Source organism: Ursus arctos, unplaced genomic scaffold (genome assembly GCF_023065955.2).
Source record: "Ursus arctos isolate Adak ecotype North America unplaced genomic scaffold, UrsArc2.0 scaffold_26, whole genome shotgun sequence".
Taxonomy (NCBI): domain Eukaryota; kingdom Metazoa; phylum Chordata; class Mammalia; order Carnivora; family Ursidae; genus Ursus; species Ursus arctos.
In genome coordinates, this window is record NW_026622941.1 from 27,915,034 (window position 1) to 27,932,146 (window position 17,113).

At 41.4% G+C, this 17,113-nt stretch overlaps 1 protein-coding gene across 19 annotated transcripts in view; it reads right to left on the minus strand.

The window, feature by feature from the left end:
- CAPRIN2 (caprin family member 2) overlaps window positions 1-11,138 on the minus strand; it is a 46,436-nt gene extending 35,298 nt beyond the window's left edge. For 8 of the 19 annotated variants that reach the window (XM_057318993.1, XM_057318983.1, XM_057318992.1 and 5 more), the window contains exons 1-3: window positions 11,055-11,130; window positions 9,397-9,662; window positions 7,416-7,478 (exon numbers count right to left, since the gene is read on the minus strand). In XM_057318993.1, coding sequence (XP_057174976.1) covers window positions 7,416-7,478; window positions 9,397-9,648 — 315 coding nt within the window. In that variant the 5' untranslated portion in view covers window positions 9,649-9,662; window positions 11,055-11,130. Of the gene's footprint in view, window positions 1-7,415; window positions 7,479-8,764; window positions 8,880-9,396; window positions 9,663-10,766; window positions 10,949-11,054 lie in introns of those variants that run through there. The other 11 variants (XM_048216526.2, XM_057318984.1, XM_057318995.1 and 8 more) reach the window with 6 other exon arrangements.
- Window positions 11,139-17,113: the final 5,975 nt, after the last annotated feature.

Genomic DNA, 17,113 nt, shown 5'->3' on the forward strand with positions numbered 1-17,113 from the left:
GTATCTATTAACCAAACTTCTCTGTGCTCCACACCTGTATCTTACATACTTACTACATATCACCCCTTAATGTTTCACAGGCACATTAAAATCAATGGTCCAAAATTGAGCTCTTTATCCTATCCTCCCAAAACCTTCACCCCCAGTGTTTCCAGGCCCAATAAATGGTTTTGCCATCCATCCAAGTGTTTGAATCAGAAATCTGGAAACATTCTTGGCTCTTCCCTCTACTCCTATATCCTGGCACCAAGCTATGTTAATTCCACCTCTCAAATCCGGCTACTTTACTCAAACCCTCCCTGCTGCTACCTTGGTACCAGCAAGGTACCTATAACCCCTGACCCAGACTACAGCCAACCCTTATCTAGTCTCCTTACATCCACACTTACCATCTCCAAACCATTACTCACCCTATAAAGTGATTTTCTTTAATTACAGATCTATAGTCCTGCTCTGTTTAAAACCTATCTGTATCATTTCTGATAACCTTAAGAAAAAACACAAAGCCTTTAAATGGCAAACAAAGATGTATGTTTAAGTGGCTTTCCCCCTCCAACTACTTTATTCCATCCATACTGGCTTTCTTTCCAGTTTCCTAGAGAGGCTCTTTGTAAAATCATTCTTTTCCCACTCAGGCCCATAACACATGCTAGCATCCGCCTAGCTTGCTCTTCCTCCTTTTCCATTTGAACTTGCTAAGTCCTATTCATTTTTTAGGTCTTAACTAAAGCACTTTCTTTCTCAAGGAAGCTGTCCTCAATTCTCCAAACTAGGTTAGATTCCTCATTATAATCCATTATCACTCTGTACTTCACTCTAACATCTATCATATTTGTATTTACTTATTTCCTACCTCTTCTCCACCACACTATATCCATGCGGACAAGGATCACATTTCCCCTTAGGTTATAACCCTAACATTAAGCACAGAACCTCCCAGCATAAATACTTAATGTATTATTGTTGAAATAATAAAACGCAGTTCAGAACACGATTTTAGTCACAAATATGCTGAAGATTCTGAATAGAATTTTAAAAATTTCGAACAGAATTATATACTGAGATTTCTGTTTCAAAAAAAGAACACTAGCGGGAATAGGACTGGTGAAATGAAAAGGAAGGTCTCAAGAAAAGGATGTTAATTAGAAAGGCTACATAACATTTGGGTGGTGTGCCTTGACTAGGCCAATTGCTGTGGGACTACAAAGCAGAAAAGATTCCGTGTTATTTAATGAGTTTGCATTGTGCATTACATATAACATAAGGTCAGAGTTTAGCAACCAGAGATGGGTACCAAATCCTAAGTCTTTAAAAATAAAAACTTCAATGAAGCTGAAAGTGTCCCTTGCCATTTGCTCAAGCACTCACCTGAATCTCAGTTCTCCATTTCAAATCCAGAGCTGAACCAAAATAGATATTTAAGTTATGAGTGGGCCTCTAAAAAACCTCATTAAGACAATCTTCTGAGGCGCCTGGGTGGCTCAGTCGGTTAAGCGGCTGCCTTTGGCTCAGGTCATGATCCCAGAATGATCCCCCCCCAACTCCCTCCTGGGCTCCAGGCTCAGCGGGGAGCCTGCTTCTGCCCCCCCACCCCCAGCGTGCTTGCTTGCTTTCTCGGTCTCTCTTGTCTCAAATAAATAAAATCTTTGGGGAAAAAAAGGACAATCTTCTCCCTGTTTCAAAAGAAAAATCTAGGTTTGTACTAAAAATCTTAATGAAATCTTTTTAATCTTTAGCTTAGTCTTGACAGGTTACTTCAAAGTTACTACTACAGAGGTTATAATAGCCATGCAGATCATAGAAAGCTTTACTTGCAATATTAAGAATATATGTTGGGTTAATGAAGAACTACAAACTGAAATTACAAAATTCCTAGCCTACAATATTGAAAATACAGTCAGTATCCAATTTTTAGCTAAAGCAGTGCTGGAAGGAAAATTCACAGCCTTAAATGCATACCAATGGGGAAAAAAGGAAACCATGCAATTTAAAGTTAGAAAATGAAGCAAATAAACCAAAGGAAAGCAGAAAGAAAAAAGGAGAAGAGAAAAACTAAAATAAACCCAGAGGCTAGCTTAAAAAAAAAAAACAAACTAGCTAACTTAATTAAAAGTAAACTGAGGAAACAGAATCATACAAAATTAGAAAAAAACAAAGTAAGAGAGAGACAGACTTTTACCAAAAATTACTTTGCCCCAATCTATGCAAGTAAGTTTTTTAAGCTGGATGAAGTAAGTGATTTTCAAAGAAAAGTTTTGAAAAGTTGACTCAAAAAAAAAATAATAATCAATTTCAAAAAAAAAAAAAAAAAGAGACAGAATATTTTCAAAACCTCCCACCCAAAACAAGAACCAGGCTGAGAGAGTTTCATAAAACAATTCAATCCTTAAAGACAATGTTATTATGGAAACACTGACATGGTATTGAAAAAGAAGCAGTGGATGAACAGGCAGAGCAAGGCAGATTTTAGAGCACTGAAACTATTTTACATATTATAATGGTAGATACGTGCCATTATACATTTGTCAAAAACCCACAAAATGTACAAAACCATAAGATGAACCCTAATGTAAACTATGGACTTGGTATGATGGTGATGTGTCAACGTAGGTTCAATTATAATAAATGTTACCTCTCTCGTAAGTAATGCTGATGGTAGAGGAGGCAGTGCACATGTGGGATCAGTGGGTACAACTCTTAACTTTCTGCTCAGGGTTGCTATAAACCCGTAACTGCTCAAAAAATAGTCTTTTAAAAAAAAAAGTAAGGGCCAAGAATAAAGGCCCCAAGAGTATCTATAGCTAAACTAAATTGTATAGAAAATGGAGGAAGAGAAGGCAGGAAGAAGAATATCTGCTCGCTTATAGAGACAACACTCTGGACAGATATGTAAGAATCTACTAGCAATCATTACAATAGTTCCCCTTATCCATGGGGGAATGTGTTCCTAGACCCCAGTAGATGCCTGAAACCACAGATAGTACTGAACCTTATATATACTGTTTTTTCCTTCCCTATATACACATTCCTAGGATGAAGGTTAATTTATACATTAGGCAGAGTAAAAAGATTAATAAAATAGAAAAATTATAACAATATTACAGTACTAAAAGCTTTATGAATGTGGTCTTGCAAAATATCTCACTGTACTGTAGTCACCCTTTTAGTGATGATGGGAGATGATAAAATGCCTACATGGTGAGATGACGTGAGGTGAAGGACGCAGGCACTGTGACATAGTGTTAGGCTACTATTGACCTTCTGACCGTACATCAGAGGATCTTCTGCTTCCAGACCTCGGCTGACCACAGGTAACAGAAACCAGGGAAAGCAAAACCACAAATAAGGCGGGGGAGGGGGACTACTGGACTTTGTAAGATAAGAAGTGAACAAAGGACATGGTGAAAAGAAAAACTGTCTTTTAAAGCATTTCCTAATTTCTTTTTTTTTTTTAAGATTTTACTTATTTACTTGACAGAGACAGCGAGAGAGGGAACACAAGGGGAGTGTGAGAGGGAGAAGCAGGCTTCCCTCCAAGCAGGGAGCCCGATGTGGGGCTTGGTCATGACCTGAGTTGAAGGCAGACACTTAATGGCTGAGCCACCCAGGTGCCCCTATTTCCTCATTTCTGGAGCATCTGGGTGGCTCAGTAGGTTAAGCATCTGCCTTCAGCTCAGGTTGTGATCTGTGGGTCCTGGGATCAGCCCCGTGTGGGACTCCCAGCTCAACAAGGAGTCTGCTTCTCCCTCTCCCACTGCTAATGCTTGCATGCACTCTAATAAACAAATAAAATCTTTAAAAAATAAGTAATAAAACATTTCCTAATTTCTGAACTATGTAAATTATTACCAACTTAAATAACTAAACTTAGTTAATATGGAACATTTGTGATCAATTAAATAAGATCAAAATATCCACTACCTATTTGACAAAACTGGTACTTGGGGATCTTATCTAAGGGATGTGATCATAATTTGGGGCCTAACTGTTCATCCTTTTCCATGTGCTGACGCATGTACCATGTGCTGCCCATCATGAACCTGGAGCCATACCACAAGCACCAGGACCGACCCTGGACAGATTCTAGCTGCCACATGGCCCGCTGCCCCATTTCAGCAGGAAGCACCAGAGCAGTCATCGCCTGTTCCCTAACACGCAGTTAGGGTTACTATTCCAGTGGGAGGAATGAGTAAGGGACAGGAAGAGATAGGCAGGGAAAGATAGGGGGCTGTGAGATCAGGCTCACAGAAATCCCAAAAATGTGGAGGTGTGGGGAAAGCAGCGCTAAGAGGACAAATGGGACCACCCTGCCCTAGGTGGGTGGGGTGGGGTGGGGGTCTTTATTATAACCACCTGTGACCAACAAAGAATAACAAGCCCCTAAAAAGGAAGTCGTTGAAGGTGTTATCAATAGAGATGTTAAAAGAATTTAAGTTTCCTGCTTGGCTTTCTATAAAAGACCAACCCTGAAGGCCCTCATTGCCAGACAGGCAACCCTGTCTGGACTCCCTCACACTCTTGAGAGCTTTTTCTGTATCTTCACTTAACAAATGTCTATCGCTTTACTCACAAAAACAAAAAACAAAAAAAACCTAAACTTAGAACTTATTAAATACTACACTACTGATGACGGTTCTCTGAGGGTTCAGATCATAGATTTTTACATTTTTTTTCTTCCCATTTATCTGCATTTTCTAAATTTCTACCTCAAATATATACTGCTTGTATATGTTAGTTCTCAAAAGTACCACAAACTACATGCTTAATTATATCTAAAAACATTCTATCATTTTTTATTTAGTAAATCTATATGTAACAAATACTTTACATGTTTACTATATGCTCTAAAGTATCCTAAGTACTAGGAAAACAGCAATGGACAGAATTTCTACTTTAATGGAACTTTCACTTCAAGAGAAACAAAATAAATTTTACAGCTGGTCAGAGAAGCAAGGCAGGATGCCTGGGTGGCTCAGTCAGTTAAGCATCTGACTCTTCATTTTGAGTCAGGCCATGATCTCAGGGTCATGCGATGGAGCCCCTCGTAGGCTCCACACTCAGTGCAGAGTCCACTTAAGATTCTCTCTCCCCCTTTCCCTCTGCCCCACCCCCCCAAGCGCTCATTCTCTCTCAAATAAATGAAATCTTTTTAAAAAAAAAATTTAAGGGGGGATAAACAGAAGGGGGAATGAACCACGAGAGACTATGGACTCTGGGAAACAAACTGAGGGCTTCAGAAGGGAGGGGGTGGGGGATTGCGATAGGCTGGTGATGGGTATTAAGGAGGGCACGTATTGCATGGAGCACTGGGTGTTATACACAATGAATCATGGAACACTACATCAAAAACGAAGGATGTACTGTATGGTGGCTAACATAATATAATAAAAACTTTAAAAAAAAATCTTAAAAGAGAGGAAATTAAAGCAAAGACCTAAGGAGCGTGAATGGGGGAATGGAGGTATAGTGTTGTGCGGACAAGCCTTACTGAGATGACCTTCAAATAAAAAGCTGAAGGAGATTGAAAACTGAGCCATTTAGACACCTGGGAATAAAGCATCCCAGGCAGTAGGAACAGCACGTGCAAATGCCCTGAAACAGAAGTGTGCCTGGGATGTTTGAGGAATAGCAAGGAGGCCAGTGTAGCAGGAATGAAGTTAGCATGGGATGAAGTGCAGGAAATGCAATAAAGATGTTGAAAGGACGTAGGGAGTATCTTTTATAGGACTCTGTCGGCCACAGTAAGGACATTTTGCTACCATGATGGGTACTGAAGCTACCGTGCTGAGAACAGGCTTGGACAAAGAACAGAAATAGAAAGACCTGTGAGGAAGACACTACAGTAATGTAGATGAAAGATGATGCGGCTTAGACCAGGATGGCAGGAGCAGAATTTGAGAAATGGCCAGTTTCCGGATTTACCTTGAAAGGAGAACTGACCTTGCTAATGGGCTAGATGTGTGGTCTCTATTAGGAGAAAGATGAGAAATTCTCCTTGCCAACACCATCCTTCTAGTTCCTCAAGCCATTAACTGACATCACTAATTAGAGGAGGAACAGGTTTTGGGGGGCAGGGTGAAGTCAGGAGATGCCAAATAGGCAACTGAACATAGGAAATCTACAGTTTCGAGGACTTATCTATTGGCAATGTAAATTTGGCAGTTGTCAGCATTTAACTCGAGAATTCAAAGTGAATCCTATAGAAGCAACATGTAGTTATTAAGACAGTACTGAAAGACTGAGTTTAGAGTTTGCCTGGCTGGAAGTCGGAAATATATCTTGTCCTTGACATTTATTTCTTAAAGAGCTACCATGAGAACGACCAACCTCCCTACCCCTAACCCCCCGTTTCCCCAAAATCACATACTACTATAACAGAACACTTCCTTCAAGGATATTTACACTAAGAAAAGTATTATCACTTTAAAAATCATTGAACATACCAGGCCAGTTGAAAACAAAGCTATGTTGAAATGCTGGATGTCCAGCTAAGTCCTCTCACCAGCAGTGTGAGCACATCATTCTCGGAGCTCACACAATTCAAATCTGTGCCTCAGCAAAATTGTAATTTCCTACATCACAAAAATTCTAGGTCAGTGAAGACGAGTCCACATGGCAAGGGAAAAGACCCTGAATGCCAGTATTTGTGATACACAACCAAAAATCTTAGCTAAAAAAGAAGACAACAACAGATCTACAGACTAGATCGAATAACTTAATTTTGTCCCTTCCTAGCCAAGAGATGTGATTAGGCAAAGATCCATTAAACAGTTTTTTTATTTTCATATCGCAAAAACTCTTTCACATTAGATAAAACTTGCAGTTGCCAGGTATACCATAGAATATATTTTTAAAAGTTGCAAATACTCTTTTAAAGTAAGGTTAAAAAAAAAAAAAAAAAAAGGCCAGATAGCCAGATATCAGATACACGTGCCCCCTGAGAGGTTTCATAGCAATCTATGATAGAAAAGTAAGGAGAGAACACAAAAGGGATTAGGGGGAAGAAAAAGGAGAAAACCTAGTCAAGCTAGAATATTCTTTGACATTTTAGAGCAGAAAGATGACCACTTTAGAGTAAATCAGTGAACAGTGGAAAGCTAGTCTTCCCTCCACTTCTTCATTCCTCCCTAGCAAAAGTTTAATTTAAATCCATACGTTAACTCTTAGTGATGGTCTACATTTTCACTCTTAAATTTAACAACCCACAACCCCATCCATACCCTCTGTTAGTGCAAAAGTAATCCGTCAGATCTCATGGATGAAGAAGACAGTCTTTTGAAAAATCCAGTGGATTTTCTTTATTGGCCTTCTCAAATCTTTGGTCTCACCAAACCCATACAGAGTTTTATTAAGGAAAAAACAACAACAACAAAAAAAAACGAGCAAGTGTGACCAAAGGATCATAAACCACTTACCAACTGGTCTGGATTAAGTTGCTCCCCATTTTTCAGGCGATCCTTGTAGTCTTCAAGTTTGAGCTACAAAAGAGAAACTTGTATCTGCTATAGTCTGATATAAAATTCTAAAGAAATAAACTAACAGCCTGCTTCTTAAGAAAACAAAGTTCTTGAAGTAAGCTATTAATCTGTAAGAATACCAGTTTACTATAAGGCAAGCAGCAACTGCAGGTAAGGTCCAGTCAGGGAAAAAAATATTACACACAATCAACATTAGTCTGGAATTAGGAAAGTTAAGCAGTAATGAAACTCTTTTCTCTTGGTGGCCTCTGTTTATAATAAGACTACTTAACACATAGGGACTTAACTAGTCAATCATATGCCCCTAACCCAGTGGTGCTCAATCAGGGACAATTTTGACCCTCAGGGATCTGTGGCAATGTCTGGAGATATTTTTGGTTATCACTGCTTGGAGGATGGGAAGGAGGTGGAGAGTGCTACTGGCATCTTCTGGGTAGAAGCCAGGGATGCTGCCAATCACCCTACAATCCAGATAGCCCCTCCCCCCACCAACAAGAATTATCTGGCACAAAATGTCAATAGCGTTTAGGCTGAGAAATCCTCCTCCAACCTCATGCTTAAACTATTAGTTACCTGTTGAATTATGTGGCATTTGTCCAATAGCAAACTTCTTAATGGAAGTATAGAAACGCAAAAGATATTTTCTCTAGCATTATAATAGCCTTAATTCAAAATCTTTTTTTCATATTAAATTTGGTATGTATTTCAGTAAATACATAACAAATTGTATTTATTGTCCCCATAATAATGACATGACCCACTATCCTATTCTAAAAGCAATGTTTAGGCTCCTCCCATACCGGCTTTATAGCTTTAAAGTGCTTTCCCAGAAGCTTGAAACAAAAGCATTGGTACTGACCAGATAAGTATTCAAAATTAAAGAGGTACTATAGTTCAGCTAGAGAATAAACGTATACATGTAGTTCCTCTGCCGGGGGTAAAAGACATTAAAGAGTCTCCACCGACAGATCCTGCTTTGCATGGATCCTGCTTTGACTAGTTTCCCATAGTGGCAGGGAATTTCTGCTGACCCAGGCACACTCACCTTATCATGCTTGGGATTAACTGCATCACTGCATGCATTCAAAAGACAACTGGTGAGAGCTAGGGCTACACAGAAGCTACTAGTAACTGGCCTTTCTTCACTACCTTGGGTGGGGGGAGAGAAACAGAGTCAACTAGACTCAATCTCTTCACGCTCCTCCATTAAAAGCAACTTTCCTAAGGTTTAACTAGGTCATAGAATAAAACCATGTAAGAGTTCCCAGGTCCAGACAGTCACTCACCTTACTATCACAAGCGAGAGAGAATCATGACACAACAAAGCAACGTGCAGTCCTGCTTCACAGGCTCCATGACTCAGGAAATGAGCAATGAGTTGGATCTTTACATCAGCATTTACTGTAACGTTAGGCTGATTATAAGGAGTCCCTTTATAAGGCTTTCTACAATGCTTTCACCTACCAATCTTAAACGATCACCTAGCAACACAAAAATTAGTGCTAAAACATTTTCTGGCTCTACCGTGGTTGAGGCTTCCAATGACTGCAGCAGCTATACTGCAATATCAACCGCTGCAGAAAGTCACAAGGAAAACAAGCTTAAAAAATCAGGCTATTACTCATCTATGAAAAGAAACATTAATACTACACTCAAAGAATCTGACTTAAAGCTGCTAGCTCTTCAAGTATTTCAACAGCAGCATACATAATAATTTTACTATGAAGAATATTTTCAGTTACGCTGAAAAATCAAACAGAAAATGTTTAATATACCTAACATTTAACCTGCCTGTATGTTTTCAGCCAGCTAAATCCCAAGGTTAGTTACATCTTTTAGGAAGTAAAAATGTCAGTTCTCTGGCCCTTATTACTTATTACAGATGGTACATATACAAGGATGCGAGGGGAATAGTTACCTTCTTTTTCTCAATGTTTCTAATTTTGTGTTTAAGGCATATGAGTCCATTATCAATATATGTCTCATATGCTTGGGAAGGAGAGGCAGCAGAACTGAGAGCAGACTGCAAGGGGCTCATGGCCCGCTGGCTTTCCCCATGCTGACTGTGGTTCACTTGGGGCTTGGCTGACTTCATATTCCCCTCTCTTCCCTCCTCTGAACGGCCTGAAGGTGACTGGTAACCAAAAGGAGATGAGGAGAGTTGCACCATTGAAACAGATGAAGCTGAAGGAAGAAAAAAAGTTAGATATAAAAGTAAATTCAGGGTAGAGGAATACAAGGAAACTTTAACTTCCCTGAGAAGTCTAGACCCACTCCCTCAAAATTCTCTTCCACAGAAGTGAACTCAAAACCCAGTAATGGTGCTTCTATTTCACTACTTTTAAGGTGATTAGTGCCAAGCACTAGCGCCTTTACGTAGGCAAAATCTACAATACAGGGGATGTTTCCAGAAATCCAACTTTCCACAGAGGGAGAACTGCTAATCAAGCAATGGCTTCAGAGCTCCTCTTCTCTCGTAAGGGCAATCCACATTCTGAATAATTTCTATGGTCAAATGATGACACACAAAAAATAAGCTCTCCCCATTAGGACCTTAAGGCAGCCTTTCAAACCTCTTTACATTATCCCTCACCACTAGCCCCAACGCAGTCATAAACAACGCCATTTAAGAGAAAATCCCGAGCACACATTCTTTCACAGCCTCATTCACTAAAGAGTAGCTTCTTGAACAAGACCCCTAACTTCCCTTTGCTTGCTCGGGGGCCTACAAGGCAAGTCCGTCACTATTGGACATTTGTAGCGAGGTACCTGCAAGAGCCCCAACTTGGTTTTCTGTTCCGTTTAGACTAAGCCATAACCATTCACACCACACCAGTTTAAAAGCTCATCGTCGCGAGCCTTACACCGCCCTGGTCAGTGGTCCTCGCACCTCCTTCACCCCCACGCATCCCCTTACGGAGCACCCCCAAAGCAAGGACATAACAGGCCCCATGCAGGCCAGCGCCGATCCTCAATCCCCGCAGGGGCCCGCGCGAGAGTCGCCACTACAGGGCGGCCACTTCAGCGCCCCGAGGGCACCGACCCCCGCCCTTCCCACAGCCTTCCGGACGCCGAGGCACCAGGCTGGGGCCCCTTCTGCAGGTGCCTCTGGGGAGGCCGACCTGGAAACAAAACGCACTGGCCACCTGCCCTCGACGGCCCCGCCCCGAGGATGCCGAGCCGCCCTTCCACCTCTCTGCCGCTGCGGCCACCCAGCCCTGCCCACCCCGCCCGGGTGGGCCGCCTCCCCACGCCGCGTCGACCCAGGCCGCCGCAGCTCGGCTTCACCTCCGCAGGCCGCCGAGGCCGCTGCCGCTGCCGCAGCCCGGGCCCGCCTTCGAAAGCCGGCGGGAGCCAGGAGAGCTGCGGAGGTGGACCGGCGCCACCCCGCACTTGCGTCTCCTCCTCCCGCCTCCTCCCTCTCCCCTCCCTGTCCTCGCTGGCGGCGTCTGCGGCGCCGGGCGCTCCGCCGACTCAGCCGCTCTTGCCCAGGCCCGCCCTTTCCGCCGCGCGGGGCTGATATAGGCGCGCCCCGCCCCCATCCGCCCGCACGCGCATCCTCGGGCTGCCCCGCACCGCCTCCTTCCGGTGCCCCAGTCGCCGCCGCCGCCGCCGCCGGCGCGGGTCTCGGCCCGGGAGGGCGTTTGTTCCACGCCGGGCTGCGGCGGGAAGTCGGTCGCGAGAGGGCGCGTTCTCCCTGCGATTGCGCAGATTGCGGGGCCCCAGGTGGGCCCAGTGTGTCCCCGAGAGCCAACCGGCCGTAGACCCAGCAGCCCTGCCCGACCTTGCTGATTGCAGGCGGTAACTAGTGAATGTGCAACCTTGAACAGGTGATTTCGATCGTCGGAGAAGGGCGGCGCGCCCTATGTGGCATTGCCAGTGAAACGAGCTCAAGCCTCTGGTGGTTTAGGTGCGCATTCTTGAAATGCTGGCGTGCCTTTGCTCGCCTAGATTCCATCCTTCACAGTAGGAGGGGGAAAATCACAGTTTCTTCAGAGAGGACTCAGCCTGTGAGAGCAGAATGCCCCGAATCAGCTTTGCCATAAAAACGGAGTGAGACTCCGCGCGACCCTCGATATAGGATTATGGTTATTTAGGCTATGTCATTTGCTGCTTTGAAGCAGATGGATCTGTTGGCGCTCGGAGAAAAGACTGATAAAAATCTTGGTAAGGTTGCATAAAATTAACGGAAAAGTCTGGAAAGGCATGGTGTTTCTCATACGAAACAAATAAGGGGGGGGGGACCACCCAGCGACATCTGGCCCCAACTTGTGTCCAGCTGTTACACCACACAGAATTGATTTAGGTCCTGTCCCTGAAGCTCTGATAAAATTTACTTAGGCCAGCAAGAAAAGAATGGAGAAAAATCAAAAATACAATCAAGGAAACAATGGTCCAGTTTAAAAAGTGTCAGCCAAGCCCACACAAAAATTACCATGATTTTTTAACATTTCTTGATACAGTATTTTGCCACTTATTATCTGTGTTCTTGTCATTGAGTAATGTACCTGAATGTTGCATTTTAGCTTTGAATCTCTGAATCCCATGTCTGACCTTGAGGGTAAGACAAATATTAGACTGTCCATTTGTTTCATTGTTTATAACTAGAGAGAACAGAAGCTGCTGAACATTAAAGGAAACAAAATACTGGACATAGTTTCAAAAAAAGTGAAGGACACACTTTTGGATCAATGAGAAGGCACAAAGTTACAGCACGGGTTATGACTGTTGTAGCCTGAACTAATACCCAAGAATGGCATTTCAGTCATATTAATCATGCTATGTTTGCCTTCTAATTGACCAGGAAAAAACTATCTGTTGGGTCATATAGATCTGGCCATAGGTCCTAAATATTCCATTAAAGGAATAATTTGGAGTAAATCTGTATGGATTTAATTCCCAAAATGGATTCAGATAATGAATCGAGAAGGAATGCAAAAGCAAAAATAATGAAATTTCAAGTCCAGTAAGATAGAGTCTGTATAAGCATAACATAACATTTGCAGATTGTACCTCAGTAGATAAAGTTGCAGTGATGTCTTCTGAAAAAAAGAAAAAAGTGATTCAGAAAAAAAGCTTCCCTGCTAGAGAAGATCTTTTAAGCCAGTGAATCTGGCTTATTTTGGAACGACATGCCCAAAGCACAAATTTATCATCTATGTTCCTCTACCCCACTCCCTAATTTCCAAGGCACCTTAATTTGTCTTGCCAACTATAAGGTGTTTGTGGAAAGTCACTTCCAAGCTTAGCAAAGAAGTACTATATTTAAAAAGGGATTTTTTTTTTAATGTTTCCAATCCATAGGGAAAGAATACATTCATTCATTCAACAAATATTTATCATTATATGTCAGTTATATCTCAGTGAACCTGGGGGGAGACAAATATTTATTGGGCATCTGCTATGTGTTGGGTGATTGGGATATAATGGTGAGTGAGACAGATGTAGCCCCTCCTCTCTTGGAGCTGAGTGGGAATTCAATAAAAGCTGCAGGAATAAATAGCAAAAACAACCAAGTCAATAAAATAGAAAAACAAAAATACTAAAGTAATGGGTGGTTTGTTTGATTTCTATAAAAACCCCCAAACTTTACAACCCTTGAAAATGTGAAGATTTCAAATATGCATTGTCTGGCAAATGTGTGCTTCCTGCAGGGATGGTTATACTGTAGTCCCTTAAAATCAGTGGAGCTTCATGTTGTCGAAACTGGAAAGATTAATTCACCAAAAGATGCTGAAGCTGGAAGCGTATGGGTGGAGATACAAGAAATGATCTTAGAAATGTTGTTATGGGTGATAGAAATCTGCTTCTCCCTGGCTCTACAAGGCTTTGCAAAGTGTTAACATGGAAGAAAAAGGGGGCCAAGAAAAATAACAAGAAGGCTAAGAAAGAGATTCTCAGGAAACATTTAACCAAGTAAAATTATTTAAAATATTGCACTTTCACATACTTTCAGATTCATAAGGTGTCTTTGCAAATATCTGAGGAGACAAACTTATGAAAATAAAGGACCGGCTAATATAGACTTCAGGCAGAAAAAAAAAAAAAGTTGCCATAATAGTTTCAGGCATTTTTGAGAGAATTCCTATAGCTTCTAAAGTTAATATTCGTGTGGGCTTATTTTTTCATAAAATTATAATACCACATTCCCAGTGGTTTGGTTTATACTGTTTTTCTGGTATTGGAATTAACGTGCTAATAGTGCTTCACCTTTAAGTCCCTTTGAAAGAAAAATACTTGGAGCGCCTGGCTGGCTCAGTTGGAGAAGCATGCAGCTCTTGATCTTGGGGTCATGAGTTTGAGCCCCATGTTGAGCGTAGAGATTATGAAAAAAACCATATATATATATAAAATCTTAGGAGGGAAAGGATCAGTGTAGAACTTGCGAATGTGTGTGGTCAATAACATCAAGCCCATAAATATACAATTTCTGTCCAACTTCCAAATATTGTAAAGTGTCAACAACACGGACTTCGGAGCCACACAAAACTCGATTTCATTCTAATTCCTGCCCTTTAGCTGAGTGATCTCGGGCAAGTTACTCAAATTCTCTGGGCCTCAGGTCCTTGAGCTATAAGACACACATAATAATACCTGCTTAATAGTGTTTTTAAAGACTTTAGTTCACTTGTGAAAAAGCATATCTTGGGGGTCAGGCTGGCTCAGTCAGTGAAGCGTGCGGCTCTTGATGTCAGGGTTGTGCGTTTGAGCCTCACGTTGGGTATAGAGATTTAAAATCTTTTTTTAAAAAAAGAGAAAGCATAGCTCTTGGTAAGGGACCATGAAAATCCTTCACTGAGGTATCTTTATTTGCTGCTTTTCTGACAGCGCATGGCCCCACATTTCTCCTGGTAGCCTGAGGAGAACTAGAGAACTTGAGGGCTGTGAAATCCCTCCCTTATCTTGAAGATAAGACAAGTGAAGCTTCTGGACATCTGGAGTTTTCCAAGGACCTAAAGAATCTAGGTTTCCTGCCTACTAGTGCAATGGGCATCCCAAGTTTTTCACCCCTTTTCCTTGCTATTTCCATAGAAAATATAGAAGAAGGCATTTAATTACACTGGCGGAAGTGAAGGTAAAAGGAATAAGCAATTCGGTACTACTACATCTTCAAAGGAATTCGGTCAGTAAGACATCTTCAAACAGTCTTATTTTTTGACCCAATAGTCCTTATTTTAGGAACCTGGCTATGGAAATAAACAGATATAGACAATAATTTATGTATAAAAATGTTAATTACAGGGGCGCCTGGGTGGCACAGCGGCACAGCGGTTAAGCGTCTGCCTTCTGCTCAGGGCGTGATCCCGGCGTTATGGGATCGAGCCCCACATCAGGCTCCTCCGCTATGAGCCTGCTTCTTCCTCTCCCACTCCCCCTGCTTGTGTTCCCTCTCTTGCTGGCTGTCTCTGTCTCTGTCGAATAAATAAATAAAATCTTTAAAAAAAAATGTTAATTACAGCATTTTTTAAGTGATGAAAAATGATAATCACCTAGGCATTCAGTGATAGAGTAATAGCTAGATAAGGTGACTCTGACCCATGAATTATAATTCCAGCAATACAAATAATCTTTTTAAAGAATATTCAGTAACGTGAAGTTTTTAAAAAGGTAGGATAATAACATGACATAAAACATTATTTAGTACAATTGTGATTTTGTAAAATGTTTAATTTTATATGCATAGGAAAGGCTAGAAGATATTTTCCTCTGTTGTTTATAGCATATGTTTATCCTGGATATCAAATGAGACAGAAAATGTCTCTCCAAAGGTAACCACTATTAATTTTTTTGCTTAACTTCCAGATTTATTTCCAAGCAAATCAAATACCTGTATAATTTTATTTACAAAAATGGGAATGAACTAAACATATGTGGTAATTCTATTTTTGCTTAAAATATAGTAAGCATTTTTCTATTAAAACAAATTTTAACTTTTTATTTTTTTAATGTAAGTTCTACACCCGACATGGGGCTTGAACTCAAGACCCCAAGATCAGAGGCGCCCGGGTGGCTCAGTAGGTTGAGCATCTGCCTTTAGCTCAGGTCCTGATCCTGGGGTCCTGGAATCAAGTCCCACATGGGGCTCCCTGCCCAGTGGGGAGCCTGCTTCTCCCTCTGCCCCTCCCCCAGCTTGTGCGCACGCGCTCTCTCTCTCTCTCTCTCTCATAAATACAAATCTTTTTAAAAATTTAAAAAAAAAAAAAGACCCTGAGGTCAAGAGTCACATGCTTTACCAACTGAGCTAGCCAGGTGCCCCACAAATTTTAACTCTGAGTTGGCTTTGGGAGATAGAATTTCATATGATATTAATTCTCTTCTTTTTACTTTCCTGTGAACAAGTTAGAAATTAGAAAAATAGGCTTTTAGGTGATAGCTCATTATGTTAATCATCCAAGTAGGAACCACACAATAATATATGATAGTAAATATTTGAGTAAATGGTCATCTGCATAATTCTTGCTCTCAAAAAAGGACAAGAATCCTAAATGAAACATGAAAAACTTATCCTAAGAGAGTACAGCTTCTTTTGCCATTTGAAAAATACTTCTTATTCACCATCACTTTGTTACCCCAGAACTTCTCACATAAGTTATTTACTCATTTTCAATAAGCAATAGGTGTGACACCACTGATGAGGGAGCAAAAGGCTGGCTGAAGACAAAGCCCAAGCTGATACCCCGCAAACCCCACTCCTGGGTTGGACATGTGTGACCTTCTTCCAGGAATCTCCCAACTATCTTAATGTTAGTAACTTGCTAGAGGGGAAAACAACCTTAACTTGACAATGGCAAGGCCTCTGGCATCTTGTAGGTATTTTCTAGGTTGGTCCTCTGTAGCATATGAAAGTTCCTTTGAAACCTCCCTTTTTCCCTACTTCCCCAACTCCTGAGTATATAATCAGCCACTCCTCAAGACCCTGGGGGAGCAGCTCTTTCTGCCCACTGACCCTCTCCCCGTGCTTTAGTAAAACCACCATTTTGCAGCAGGATGTCAAGAATTCTTTCTTGGTCGTTGGCTCCAGACTCTACCCCACCGAGCCTCACCTAAATTCCATAACTACATCAACCAAGAGCACAGCAATAGAATTACAAACAGATAAATTGGACTTCATCAAAATCGAAAACATTCTGTGCTTCAAAGGACACATCAAGAAAATGAAAAGTAAAAAAAAGTTTCCTTGAGACATGGAACTTTGCCATCAGTTTTGATGTGGAAACACTGTGATGTATAAATGTTGTTGGGTAACAGCAGTTTTTAGGGTAAAATATGAAAGGTTTAAAAGGTTGGGAAAAAAGCAAGCTCTGTCCCTTACTTACTGAGACATGTTAGCTTTTTTCTTTGTATTTTCATTGTATTAGATAAATAAATGTGAATGTAGAATTGTATAAAAAAAAGAAAATGGGGCAACCTCTTCGGGTCCCCTTCCTCCTTGGGAGCTTTGTACTATCACTTTGCTATCGCTCAATAAACCTTGCTTTGCTGCCCACCACTCCATCTGGTCTACCTCTTCATTCTTCAAAGTGGCATGACCAAGAACCATGGGCACTGACGGAGAAAAAAATCTTACAATGTTTGTGGGGGCTCGTCCAGGAAATCCACCATTATTAAGGACAACTAACCAGTAAAGGTCATCA